General features: G+C 43.0%; 1 protein-coding gene across 9 annotated transcripts in view; it reads left to right on the top strand.

The window, feature by feature from the left end:
* Window positions 1-13,601, top strand: part of Cc2d2a (Coiled-coil and C2 domain containing 2A) — a 102,808-nt gene that overhangs the window by 85,416 nt on the left and 3,791 nt on the right. For 6 of the 9 annotated variants that reach the window (XM_067089029.1, XM_067089032.1, XM_067089033.1 and 3 more), the window contains 4 exons: window positions 6,516-6,628; window positions 8,514-8,610; window positions 8,877-9,031; window positions 9,722-9,951. In XM_067089029.1, coding sequence (XP_066945130.1) covers window positions 6,516-6,628; window positions 8,514-8,610; window positions 8,877-9,031; window positions 9,722-9,951 — 595 coding nt within the window. The remainder of the gene's footprint in view (window positions 1-6,515; window positions 6,629-8,513; window positions 8,611-8,876; window positions 9,032-9,721; window positions 9,952-13,601) is intronic. The other 3 variants (XR_010850527.1, XR_010850526.1, XM_067089034.1) reach the window with 2 other exon arrangements.

The following is a 13,601-nucleotide window of genomic DNA, read 5'->3' as shown; positions in this document are numbered from 1 at the left end:
ATCCCGTGTTCAACTGTTGCTGGTAAAGGTTAACTTTCCTTTTCCGAATAATGTAATATTGTGTTTGCTACCGGGTTACCTTTTTTGGTAGTGAATACATATATTATCTGAAAGTCTATTATGGTGGGCCCAAGTTAGAGGGTTAAGAATACAGATGGCTAACATTGGCTTTAATGGTTATAGCGCTGTTAAATCTTGCTACAACTCAACAGAGCTTCCCCAATCCCAAACCACAACAACCCACAATGCACCAGTCATTAGTTAGCACCCGAGCTTCCACAGAGCTTCGACATGCGCTATATAATACGCAAGTCTTAATAGATAGGTCTCAATGTTTGATAGGATTTGAGATATGTCTGTATGACAGTACTCAGTGTACTTCGAACTGTGTCGGTAAAGGTTAACTTTTCTTTTTCTGAGTAGCATAAAAAACCTTAATATTGTATTGCATTTGCTACCTCATTTACCGATTAGCGTAATATAACGTAAATTTTGTGTTCTCTACCGATCCAATATTTTCTGTAATGAATACATATCTGCAACCTCGAATTATTTTGGTTAGGATTTTAGATATGTTTGTATGATGGTACGGTGTACTTCATAACATTTGTTTGTATACAATTAATTGAACATATTATTACACTTTCCTTTGCAGAGAACTGAAAAGTGTAAGGGCAGGAATGCTGCAGGAGAGAATTGTGCTTAATGTTTTAGTTACGATGAGCTTCAGCAAAAGAAGAAGTTCTCGATAGCCAAGAGCCATGCTTTGGTATTTCCTTCGATAGCTCATACTAACAGCGACCAGTAGCGCTCGCCAGCTCCCGAGCTACTAGCTCGTCTGGCGCCAACTGCAGAGCCTGGGTGCTATCAGGTGCTTGCTTGGCGCCAGTTCTGAGTACCTGGTGCCAACTCTCTCCTACTGCTGGCCCTCCTGCCTTTTTTTATCTACTTGCTCCCACGCCTGGCTCCCTTGCTTCCTTCCCATGCCATTGCCAGTCTTGTGTCTGGGTTAAGAGATGTTAACCTTGTAATAATAGTGAAGTGTTGTGCATTGGAGGAGGTGGCTACTTGTCCCTCGATGCTTCATGCACCAGGGAGGAGGCATACTGGAAGTCCAAGGGAGGTCGGGGGGTTTACACACGGGTATTCGCCCCCTCAGTCAAACCTGTTGCTGGTCCAAGGTATCAACAGACAGCCACTGGAAAGGTGTCTTACTAGGTGTGTAGTGAAGGGATAGCTATCCGGCCCCTCAGATCTCCTAAACCCAGTCCCTGTCAGACTCCCTTGCACCAGGGAGGAGGCATACTGAAGTCCATGGGAGTCCGGAGGGGTTTGCCCCTGGGTAGTTGCCCATCAGTTGAGCCTGCTGTTAGCAGGTGTCGACGGACAGCCATTTGAAAGGCGTCCATAGAGATGTACTTTTTGAAGTTTTGCTAGCCTTCAGTTAACTCCTTTGCTGCAAAACTTCCACTTATGCTTCGCTAGCCATCGGACTTCTTCGCGGCAAAGCTGCCACTTATGTAGCAGATGCTCCTGGCACGTCACTACAGGTTAAGTGGAGCCCCAACCAGAGGTATGCAGAACACCGATATTGGTGCCAAGCGGAACATAAGCGCCCTATAGCGCCTAATAACACCCGAGCGCCTAATAGCACCCGAGTGCCCAAAAGCGCCTGTGTGCCCCATAGCACCAGAGCGCCCTGTAGTGCCAGAGCTTGTCTTCATATAAAGCTTCCTGCACCAGCTCTCATGCTTCTGGTACCAGCCTACTAGTGGCTGACGCCAGTCTCTCTTTAGCTCGGCACCTGTCTCTTCTAAGAACATACTGTTGTTCTTCTTTGAGTGCAATTTCCAATTGAATACCTCTTCAAGTGGCCGACTCTAGTCTCTGATCACTGGGTGTTCTTCAGTATCGGACTCCCTCCTTTGAGTACCATACAGCCACTCTCAGGCGGTTGTCTCTTTTCAGCCTGTTCCACCTTTGCCTAGAGTTCCAGATGGGTCAAATTGCTCCCTTTTGTGACATAAATTAGTGTCTCAAAGCACTGTCTTTTACAGACAGGGACTTTTGTGTACAAATTTACGAGCTTGCTGAAGAAGGCTGTCACCTCTACAGGGAGTTGAGAGTTTGACTGGTTTTTAAGGGAGCAAGACAAGTGTTTTTTGTCCTTCCCTCCCTCTGATGCTTAGACAGAATAGTCCTCCTGGTTGAAGTTGTCAAGATTTTGAAGTAAGAGTCGTTCTTGACTGACATCAGGAGCAGGGGCTAAAAAGATAGGAGTCTCTCAAGTGTTGCCAAGGGACATCACTTCGCAGCTACTTTCAGATGGCATATATCCTCGATCCATTTTTCCCTTTGGTATCACGATATCTTCCTCATGTTTCTTGGGTTCCAGGCAGAAGGAAGCACCATGAACCCTCTCTCTAGCGGCGCTTGTTCCCAAGTGTCTGATCATCTTCAGAGATTCTGACTCAAGATTTATGGTGCCTGGCACCCAATCCTGAGTGCCCAGCACCTGTTCCAGAGAGCTGGGCTCTCTCTAAACATACTAGGGTTCCAGTGCTGAATGCCTAGTTCCCTTTCACATTTTTTATTTATTTATTTTTTTTTTTGAGCATTGTGTTGGACTGAGGGAAAAGTCGCTACTCCTGGTTTTGTTCAAGACCATTGTTACTCATGGCCAGACTTTTTAGTATCTTATGGACTTTCCAAGTTCCTATAAGCATGTCAAATATTAGTTTTTAACCAAGTACAGTTCCGCATATGCTGTCAGTCTGTACAAGGTGTCATCAAGTCCATGCAAGGCATTATCACGCTAAGAAGTTGATCCCGCCTTGATGGCCAAGTGTCCGTGGCTGTCAAGTATCGACATGGTCGGTAACTAGTCCATTTGGTGGTCTGCTAGTCTGCAAGAGGTTCTACAAGTTTGTTCGCTTCCAGAGACCAATTGAACAGTCCTGTTGTCCATTCTCCAGGGTGATTGGGTGGAGTCCCTGGATATGTAGAACACTTCATTTCATGTCTACATACAAACTCCGAAAGATATCTGAGACTTGTCCTGTGAGACAGGGTCTTCCAGTGCGAGAATTTAGGCTTCAACATCTACGGCATAAGACTTCTCTCAAGTCCTTGCTCTGCTTACTTTTGTCTTTCTTTCTGACCATGAACTTCAGCCTGTCCCACAAGACCAATAGGTACAGAGAATCATAACCGAACTCCGCTGTTTTTTCCCAAAGACTTTGTTTTCATTGGACTTATGGTGGTATCTGTCTGAATTTAGACTTCTGGAAGAAGTCCCTCATCATGAGACTAGTCAAAAACTGCTTCTCACTCCTTGCTCTAGTAGAGGGAGCCTGCTTGGGGAACCAGGAAATTTCTGGGACGTGTCCCCAGGGGAACGAACCGTCACATGTATGCCAGAGAGCTGAGAGCTATTCGCTTAAGACTTCAGTTCTTCTTGACCCTCGCTCACTCCCAGACTGTGTTATTCCTTTGGACACGATCACAGTCCTTACTTTTTTCTACATTAGCTCTCGTCACCAAGTGGCGAGGGTTTTTTCTGCAGATGATAAATAGAGTTTTTTCAAGTCCAGCTGGAATTTCTGGTGCTTAAACTGAGCTGTTGGAAAATCACTCCTACTCTTGAGTGGACCTTGAATCCCCTGAACTGTCGGGTTATGTTCCTCTATGGGGCAGGCTGATCTTACTGTCTGCCACCTTAAAGGAATCCTTTAGTCTGGGCAACAGACACCTTACTGCAAGATCATTCCAACCTAGACCTCTATAAGTTCTTCCACCTTTCAACATGGTCAAGGAAGGGCTGAACTCTCTCAGACTCGTCACATCGTTCCTTGTAGCCCCATTCTGAACTATAATTTATGGTTCCTGAATTGCTATGGTTGATTGGTGGACTATCCAAGAATCCTTCCACTGTTCATTTCTTCTCGAACAACCTCACTCCTGGGTGCTTGTCAGGAAGGAGGTGCTTTTTTCAGAGGTGCTACAAGAAACATTTGAAAGATGCAGACATCATCGTCTAGCTCAGTCTACTAATCTTAAGTGAATGATGTTCCGAATCAGGTGTCTCAGACTATTAAGTTTCATCTTATGAGACACTTATGACTCAGTGGCAGCATTGCCTTTTTTATCGGGAAGAATATAGAATCTCAAATGTTCCTCTTTTTAAGGGTATCGAGCTATGTCTGACTCATTAACACAGTTTCCTCATTTATCCTGGGGGGTTTTTAACAGAGAAGGAGGACGCTTTCGTGACCTGGAACTGTTCTTTCCCTCTCAAGAGCTTAATGGAAGAGAAGACAGCTTGACAGCCAGGGGCAGTGCTCCAGGCTCCCAGGAGCACCCTCCAGCTCGAGCCTTTACCTCGTCTGACTTCCAGCTTGCCTGGCGCCAGCTCTGCCCCGAGCTTCTAAGAGTGCTGTCCAGCTCCTGACCAGATTAGTTATCTGGCGTCCAGCGCAGCTGGCACCACCTACATCCTGGCACCAGCTTCTGATTGTCCGGTGCCAGATCTCCCCACATCCTTGGCTCTGGGGAAGAATAGGAAGCTCTCTTTATGTTGGAATTTTCAGGCATTACCTGAGCAGGATTGGAAGCACGGGAGTTCGCTCATAACTTATAGTGTTCTGACCAGGACCCTTTTTATGCCCTCTAAGAAAGCATTGATCTTTTTCATGTATAGACTTGGTTTATGAGACCATTCTTAGTTTCAGGAAAGCATTGGGCCTACTTTTCCATCTTACATTCAACCTACTGGAAGTGTAATCAATTTTTGCTCCTCGCCCTCTCAGAAAAGTTTAAGCAGTGTTAAAATTTTTTTTGCAGTACCTTGCATTATTAGTAACTGGCTTGGCATCGCAGAAGGAAGCATAGGATTGTCTCCTTTCTCTTCACCTTGTAGTAAGGTGGCGAGTTTTGTGAGAGCTGGCTGGGGGCAGGTTACCATGTACCTGGAGCACCCACCACTCTCAGTGGATGGGTCATGGTCTTTATTTCAGTGCAGGTGACAGTGTTATCTGGTTGTTTTATTGTGGTACTGCACTCAGGGCAGGGGCACTTTTTGAAGTTTTGCTAGCCTTTGGTTAACTCCTTCCCTGCAAAACTTCCAATTATGCTTTGCTAGCCATCAGACTTCTCCGCTGCAAAGCTCCCACTTGAGTAGACGCTCCTGGCTAGACTGCCATGTCGCTACAGGTTAAGTTGAGCACCAGCCAGAGGCAGTTTCTACTGCAGGCTGTCTTAACTAATATGGAATGACAAGCATTGTTTTCAATGCTAGCAACTTTTTGTATTTCAAATTCATTACATGTCTTAATGTTTTGGAGTAGAGTATGTTCATGTATCCCACCTCCTGTCAATGTGGGAATCAACTATGTAATTACTTGGTAAGTTACTTATATAAAAATGACATATTTATGATAAAGCAAAGTTTTATATATACTTACCAAGTAATTACATGATTGGAACCCTCCCGCCTGCCCTCTAATGGACATGTGGCATAAACAGAATGAGATTGTCTGCTGAGTCGTTCCTGGTATTCCCGTTAGTGGGTGGGATCAGCTGTGCACTGAACTTTGAAACATTACCCACAAATTTTTTAATTCAAGCTGCCGTGCAAGAGGAAACTATAGCTATGTAATTAATTGGTAAGTATATATAAAACTTTATTTTATCATAAAAATGTCATTTTTTGTCAGTTATTTTTTGATGGAGTAATGAATATGACAACAACAAATTAAACAGTTTAGCTGCTGTTAGACTATAGTGGTGTTGTTTTCCAAAAGACTTCATCCAAAAAATGTTATCCTGTCTTTAAATAAGTCACATTTGTTCAAATTATGAGTTTTAATGAACTAACCACAGGACCATGCCAGAAAGCAGAGAATACAGAACATTGCTTATAATAAGAATGTCGGTGCTCTCATTAAATGAGCTAAATATTGGATCAAGGTAAAGTCAAAGAAGTTAGAAAGCTAGTTGGGAAAGAGACAAAGGGAACATGAAAATAAAAGGAAGGAGCCACGCAAGGCCAAAAGGATGCTAAAATTATTCTGGTTTTATTTTTCAGTCGTGCCATTCTGACTGCCAGAATCTCTGGATGTCGTCAGAGAATAAAGTAACTTTGGCATTGAAATAGTGTCTATGCTGTTGGCATGAGCAGTGGAAAAGAATCCCCTTTTGTGTGTATAAGTATGTTTGTAAGATTGTCATACAAAGAATTGATGTATTAGTGCATAATGCTGAACATTGTAAATAAGTGGTATTTAAACACTTCCCATTGCGTAGGTCTTATCCCTTGTCATGACCTTTGAACCCTAAAGCAGTGCATGGAAGGGAAATGATTGCAGACATTATTAAAAGAGAATAAATGATTTCATTAGTAATATATATATAACACACTTTTATTTACATGATAATCATAGACCCCTAGAATACAATTCAGTACTACAACAGTACAGTGAGAATGAATAGGATAAATATGAATGATGTTTTGACAGGTGACAGTGCTTCTGAAACTCTGCAGAGGGTTGCTTGGTACGTCTCCCTGGTTCCATCCCTGGCTGATATGACGCTCTTCCCGGGAACTTGCGACATCTGGGCCAATTCTGAGGTGCGTGGCTGATTCCTGGATCTGTTCTTTATTGTAACACATTCTCTTTCCTGACAAAAAAAATTAGATTGCTCCTGTTTAGATGTATCTTGGATGGCTGTGTAAGCAGTAGATGAACTAGCATTCCTCCCTTAACTAACTTGAATGGAAAGATTTTTCTGCTTTGAAAAGTACAATCGATTGTAAATGGAAGAATGAATAAGATGGTATACATCTTAAGAATTTTGATAATTTTGTGTCTGTTAGTGGAAAGCATAAGAGACTCTGTTAATACCCTGTATGAGGCCTGTTTTCATGTTTTTTTTTTTTAAGCTATACGTGGTATCATTATTTATAAGCATGTTGCATTTCAGTAAATTTGTTCTTCTTATGCTGGACCTTCTTTTCTCAATATTTTTTTGTAAACTGGTGTACAGTAAACCCCCCGTATTCGCGGTCCCACTATTCGTGGACTCACGCATTTGCGGATTTCTCTGTGGAACTTATCTGACCGTTATTTGCAGAAAATTCGCCCATTCGCGTTTTTTTTTAGCTGTTCACGGGGGTTGGGGGGGGTTGCGGTGCGCATCCCCCATGAATACAGGATGTTTACTGTAGTTATTCATATTACATAGCCTTGCATCACTTGAGAATTTTGTGCTGTTCTGTACTCTTGCTGTTGGTACAGTCCATTATTGAAGCTAGAATAATGCAAAATGATATTAGTATCTATACAGGCACTGGAGAGTGGGAATTGAATAGCAAAAAAAAATCACTACAGATAAAAGGAAATGAAAATATTTTTTACATAAAGCACTTCATTAATGTTATATATGTATAAATGAACTCCATCTTTTCTCATTAAGAACAATGAAAATATCTGTCATTTTTCCATAGTAGCATTTTGGGAGAAAATGTAGAATTGATTAGTACCCCAAATGGAGAAAACTCCAACTTCTCAAAATGCAGAACATAAACCCTATCCCTCCTCATCAAATGTAGAGTGTAGTCATTTTTGAGATTTGGTGCTTGGAACAGACTTGTGTGTTTGCTGTCCATTCAGGATTTGTAGCACAAAGCTAGAGCCAGACCATCCAAACAAACATGGCTCTTGGATATGTTGTCACTTATTCCTGACTGTATTGAATTGTTTGTACCCGAAGTTAGTGTCCAGCCTTTCTGATCCATGTCATTTCAAGCAGTGACCACCTATTCAGCATCTTTTATTTACTTGTCCTTACTGTTTTCCACAGATACATATAAAAACCAGTAACAAAGAGGTGATAAGAGAGAGAGAGAGAGGGAGTATGTGTGTGTGTTGCTGGCTTTTTTTTTTTTTTTAGAACATTATTGGATAGTCCATGTACAGGAATGATGGCTGCTACAGAATTATGCAGATTTATAGGTTATTAATCTAGAGGTGCATGTTAAGGTAAATGGAGAATGGATACCCCAACATTCTGTTGAGGTAGAACCCAGGCTGCTTGCAAGGTTGGAGTTGAGATTGTACATTTGATGGGAACTTAGTTTTCAATTTCATTTAACTTTTTCATTTTACTGGTAATTAGGAGAGTTGCTGGAAGACTTTTATTTTTCACTCTGCTTCTAGTAAAACTCTTTAATCCTTTCAAATACAAAAATACTCTCTGCAGAAATTTGTTGCTGGAATTTTTTAAACCAATTGCATCACTTGTGGTCTCCTTCAAATCAGATAGCATGACATCATCCAGGCACCAACAGTTTTACCCTGTATAGAAAAGCAATTTGCATGATAGGAAACAAGTTATTTTTAACATTGGTATTTACAGCATGTCAATACTAATGACATTATTTAAGCTGAAATGAGTGGTTTAGTTTTTAATGTTTAGAGGTGGTGGGAGCTGAATGGCTGAAGTGTATTTTTCAGCAATTTCTAACCATGCTGACTGGAGACGAAGAAGAGCATGCGGTCCTCCTTACCAACTTCTTCTTGCATCTTGGCAAGACTGCATTTCTCCTTGTGGGTATGTTATGTATACTGTACATATAAATATAGCTTTTGGTCTTTCTTCCATGTACAGTACTGGACAAGCTATTTCTTGAATTATTTGTTCTCACAATGTCACTCAGCAAAAATGATTACATTCTGTTTGTGATGATAAAATTTATTTTCTTTATCATGCTTGAGTCATTGGTGATCTCTGTATTAAATAGAAAGTATTTTGTGAATTATGCCTATGGCTTTGATATTAGAGGTTTTGTTACTATATTTCACTTGATACACATCCAGGCAGTGGGATCCCAGAAGGTCAAACCTGCTATGTGGTTACCTTGGAAGATGATGGAAACTGGGTGTTGTGGAACCCTTCGACAGCCAAGAGTTTTTCTGCCCAAGAGTCATTTAGTCCCCTTAATGCTGTGTATCTTCTAGTCAATGAAGAAAATGTAAGTAGCTTCATACATTTTAAATAATATGTTCAATGGAGAGGTACAAAAGTGTTAGTTCAAGAATTACATGGGTAAGATGGGACTTGGCAGGAGAAAAATTTGTGAGTGTGTATGGGCCAGGTTTGGAAAAGAAGGGGAAAAAGAGTTGTGGGAAGTTTGAATCTCTGCCTTGCTGGGTTTGGAGGATATGCAAGGGCAGTTGTGCTAGGTGACTGTAATGCAAAGGTAGGTGATAGAGAAAGATATGGTGTTATGGGCAGTTATTGTGTTCTGGAGCAAATGAAAATGGAGAGAGGGTTGTGGAAATATACAGTATTTGTAAATGGGCTTGATTGTTGGTTATATAGTTCCCAAAGAACTGCATATGCAAGTGCACTTGAGAAAGAAAATTGTGAGGGAAAGAAATTGAGATGTTTAGTGTTAATACAGAATAGATGTAAGAGCATGTTGATGGTTGTAATGGGGAAAAGGAGAGTGGCTGGAGGTATATCTCATCATTGTATTGTTGAAGCAAAAGTTGAAATAGATGGAAGTGCAAGTTGGGAAGGAAAGGGTAATCAAGATATGACTTTGATCTGGCAGAAGAAGGAGACAATTGATGAAAAATGAGCAAGGGTCAATAAATTTAGTTTTTAGATTTTATTTACCAGAAATTCTAGCCATTGGTTTTTCTCACTAATTTGACAGATTTGGGCCAACGTGCAAAAATACGATGATCCTCCCCGAGTGAATTTCGACGTGAAAAGCTCTGGTTGGCGCCCATTTTTCTCTCGTTCTGTGCCCAACCCTGGTCTGCCTAGTGTTCAGCCTCCACAGATTAACTTCCAGTCAGTGGACTCCTCTCAAGTAGAACAGTTGAAAGAACATCTGGAGGTTGTTCTCAGGGATGCCATCATGAAATGGAGAAGTGTTCAAAGGTTAATACTTGTAATGAATAGATTCACCACTTATCCGAGTAATTGTCATCACATAAATGGCTTCATTTACTTTTGCATTTTATTGCTATTTTTGTATGTTATGACCATAGCAGTGCTTTTGAACATTTTAACCTTTTCTGGTTGGCAGCTCAATCAGACTCACTGACAGAGTACTGTATTCCATCAGAACTCTTATAGTGCATTTCAAAAAGTTACTAATAACTAAAATTAACCTGCCACACTGAAAAGGTTACCATGTCAAAGTGTTATTTGATAAGGAGTATTTTTATAAGTAACTTACCAGGTAATTACATAGCTAACTGAGCGGTAGCGCTTCTTTTGTTTTGATGTAGGTGACAGCTCCACCCACTATCAGGGGAAAAGGAACAACCTGGCAGCCATTTTCCAATTTTTTTCTGCCATGTGGTGTGTAAACATCACTCCATTTTTCAGCGACTTTTTTGGATTTTCCTGTATTTCATTCGTGTTTGGTGAAGTACAATTGTTTTGTTTTTTTTGTTGAATTAGGCAGAGGGCATCTTTTAAAGTGGTTATGGAGAAAGTGTTTGCAGAAAAATTGCAAAATGATAGTGCCCTGCAAGTGGAGAGGTGGCTATCCGTCCCATCGGTTCTTCTGGGAGACTTAAGGTCCCTTCCTGCTCCCAAAACCTGGGAGAAGACACGGTTTACTACACCAAAAGTCCAGAGGCTGATGGGGCTTGCCCTTGAGGTATGATTGCCCCTCAGCTAGATTTGATAACCTGTTGTTCACTCCCAGGTGTCAGCAGAGAAGCTACTGCAGAGAAATTGCTTGTCCAAGGAGATACAGCCGTTGTCCTTCAGCCTGTCCTCCCAAAACCTGGGAGAAGACGACTACGATGTGGTCCAGGAGATACAGCCGTTGTCCTGCAAACATTTCTTGGACTTAAGTGCCTCTCTGCTCCTTCTGCCTATATTAAGACCATGGTCAGCACCCAGACCCTCTGCCTATCAAGCGTTATAGGCAAACTCTGAGCAGTCCCACACTATCTTGTAGTTTCTCCTTGGACCCTTCTGTTCCTGCCCCTGTCCATCAGTGCCCACCTGTGTCTCCCTGGAACAGTCCAGAGACCCTTTCACCTGTACTCCTGGCATCTGCTCCTGAGCACCCACATCTGGCTCCCAGTGCCCAGCGCCCACTCCCAAGCGCCCAGTGCCCCCACCTGAGCGCCCAGCACCTGCTCCTAAGCGCCCAGCCCCCGCTTCCGGGCGACCATTGCCTTTTTCATCCTCACCAAGGTCTCGGTCTCTATGTCTTCTCTGTTAGACCTCCAGTGCCGTCTCCTTCACCTTTGGACCCTGATGAACCTGTTCTGGCTCCAATTAAACAACAATTGGCCCAGATCATGGACTGCTTAAGAAAGCTCCTTCTGCTCCTAAACCTACTCAGGGTGACCACCTGTCTCCTATTTCCTTGGAAGAAGAGATTGACCCAGAACCTGTTTCTCCTTCGACATATGCTGCCCTGCTGCAGTATTTAATGGAAAGATTTTCCTTCCTTTTTTTTGCCCCAGCTGCTCCTTCTTTGCCTGTCTCGACATTTGTCTTGAGGAATCAGCCTTATGACAGGAAATGCCTCCCTAAGATGGTCCTTTCATCCTCCTCTAATAAGTCTTTTAAGGAAATAGGAGACTGGCTTTCTGCCAAAAGAGAGCAGGGTAAAGCATCTTTTGCCTTTTCTCCTTCTCGTCAGGTACACAGGAGGTACTTAACCTACGTGACAAGGGAGGCTCCTTCTTTGGGAGTCGCTGCCTCCTCCCAAGAGATTTCTTCGATCTTATTGACTTGTCTTGTCAATCTACTTTCTCATCGGCCAAGATAACATTCATGTCCACAGAATTGGATCATCTGGTTAAGGATATATTCAAGGTATTTGAAGTCCTCAGTTTCCTTGGTTGGGTTGTGGGTGCATTGGCCAAGAAAATTGAGGACCATCAAGATCTCAATTCGGGTATTGCGTCTTACTGGCCTGGAGTTCTGTCCTTTGCTGCAAGGCTGTTGGAGATGGCTCTCTGGAGCTCACTGCCCTCATTACTTTTGGGGTGCTGAAGAAATGAGAGCTCTGGTGCTCCTTTGTTTCTAAGGGGGTCACCCAGACTCAAAAGTCTGCATTTCTGTTCTCACCCATGGACACGAGTCATCTTTTCCCTCAGAACGCTGTGAAAGAGATAGCATTGGACCTATAGAAGAAGACAACTCAAGATTTACTGACACTGTCATTAAGGTGTCCCTGAGGACTCATCTCCTTTTCAAGCCAGGACCACCTCTCCCCTCCAGCAACAGCTTGTTCGTGGAGGGAGAGCTTGGATGCCATTCAAGTCCCGCTACAGTCCAGGAGCAAATGTCCGCTTTTCATCCAAAGCTATCAAGAAGAGCTCTTTCAAGCCGACACATAGGAAGTGAGACAGAAGTCCTTCATGCACCTGTAGGAGTCAGACTACTCGACTTTTGGGAGAGGTGGCTGACAAGAGGAGCGGAGCCCTGGAATATCAGTGTTTTGAAGGAGAGCTACGTCATTCCATTCTTGGAGAACCCCCCCCGTCACCTCTCCCATCACATTGACAGCTTACTCAGTAGGCTCCAAGAGACATTCAGTCCTGTTGGAGGAAGTCTGCTCCCTCAAACAGAAAAGAGCCATAAAGGAGGTGCGGGCACCAGCTTGGAGGGATTTTACAATCGTCTCTGTGGTACCAAAGGCATTGGGGGGTTGGAGACCAGTCCTCAATTTAAGTGCCCTCAATCACTTTGTCTTGAAGACAAAGTTCAAGATGGAGACAAACCACTCAGTCCCTGCATCCCTTCACCAGGGCAACTGGATGGTAACCTTAGATATGCCAGATGCCTACCTTCATATCCCCATTCATCCATGTTCCAGGAAGTATCTAAGGTTCGTCTTCCAAAACAGAGTTTACCAGTTTTGAGCTCTTTGCTTGGTCTTTCAACAGCCCCTCAAGTGTTCTCTCGAGTCCTGGCTCCGCTATCAAAATGGCTCCACTTGGTGGGGATCAACATCATTCTTTACTTAGATGACTGGCTTCTCCGATCCCCATTGAAGGACAAGTTGCCTGGAGGACACACACAAGATTCTTCTGTCCCAGGAGCTGGGCCTTCTTATAAATCTCCAGAAGTCCCAGTTGAGCCCTTCTCAAGAAATCCTCTATCTGGGGATGAAACTGAACTCTCAGGCTTTTCAGACTTTTCCGTTCCCCAAGAGGATATCCAGCTGCCTTCAAACAGTCTGGGAGTTTCTAGCCCTATTGTCTTGTTCGGCTCAATAATAGATAAGCTTATTGGGGCTCTCTGGTCTCCATGGGGTTGTTGTTAGACTGGGCAGATTGCACATGAGGGTACTCCAGTTTTACCTGAAGACCAACTGGAACAAAAGACACAGCTAGACAGTTGTATTTCCGATCACCCTGGAGATAAAATCAGACTTGCAGTGGTGGCTGTCAGAAGAAACGCTGTCGGAAGGGAAGTCCCTTCATCCTCTGAACCCTGACCTAGACTTCTATTCCGATGCCTCAGATGGAGGTTGGGGAGCCCTGCTAAACAATCAAGAGGTCTCAGGGACATGGACTCCAGAACAACAGGACTTACATATCAATGTAAGA

Source organism: Macrobrachium rosenbergii, chromosome 45 (genome assembly GCF_040412425.1).
Source record: "Macrobrachium rosenbergii isolate ZJJX-2024 chromosome 45, ASM4041242v1, whole genome shotgun sequence".
Taxonomy (NCBI): Eukaryota; Metazoa; Arthropoda; class Malacostraca; order Decapoda; family Palaemonidae; genus Macrobrachium; species Macrobrachium rosenbergii.
The sequence above is the reverse complement of the archived record's forward strand: the minus strand, read 5'-3'. Positions and strand labels throughout refer to the sequence as shown.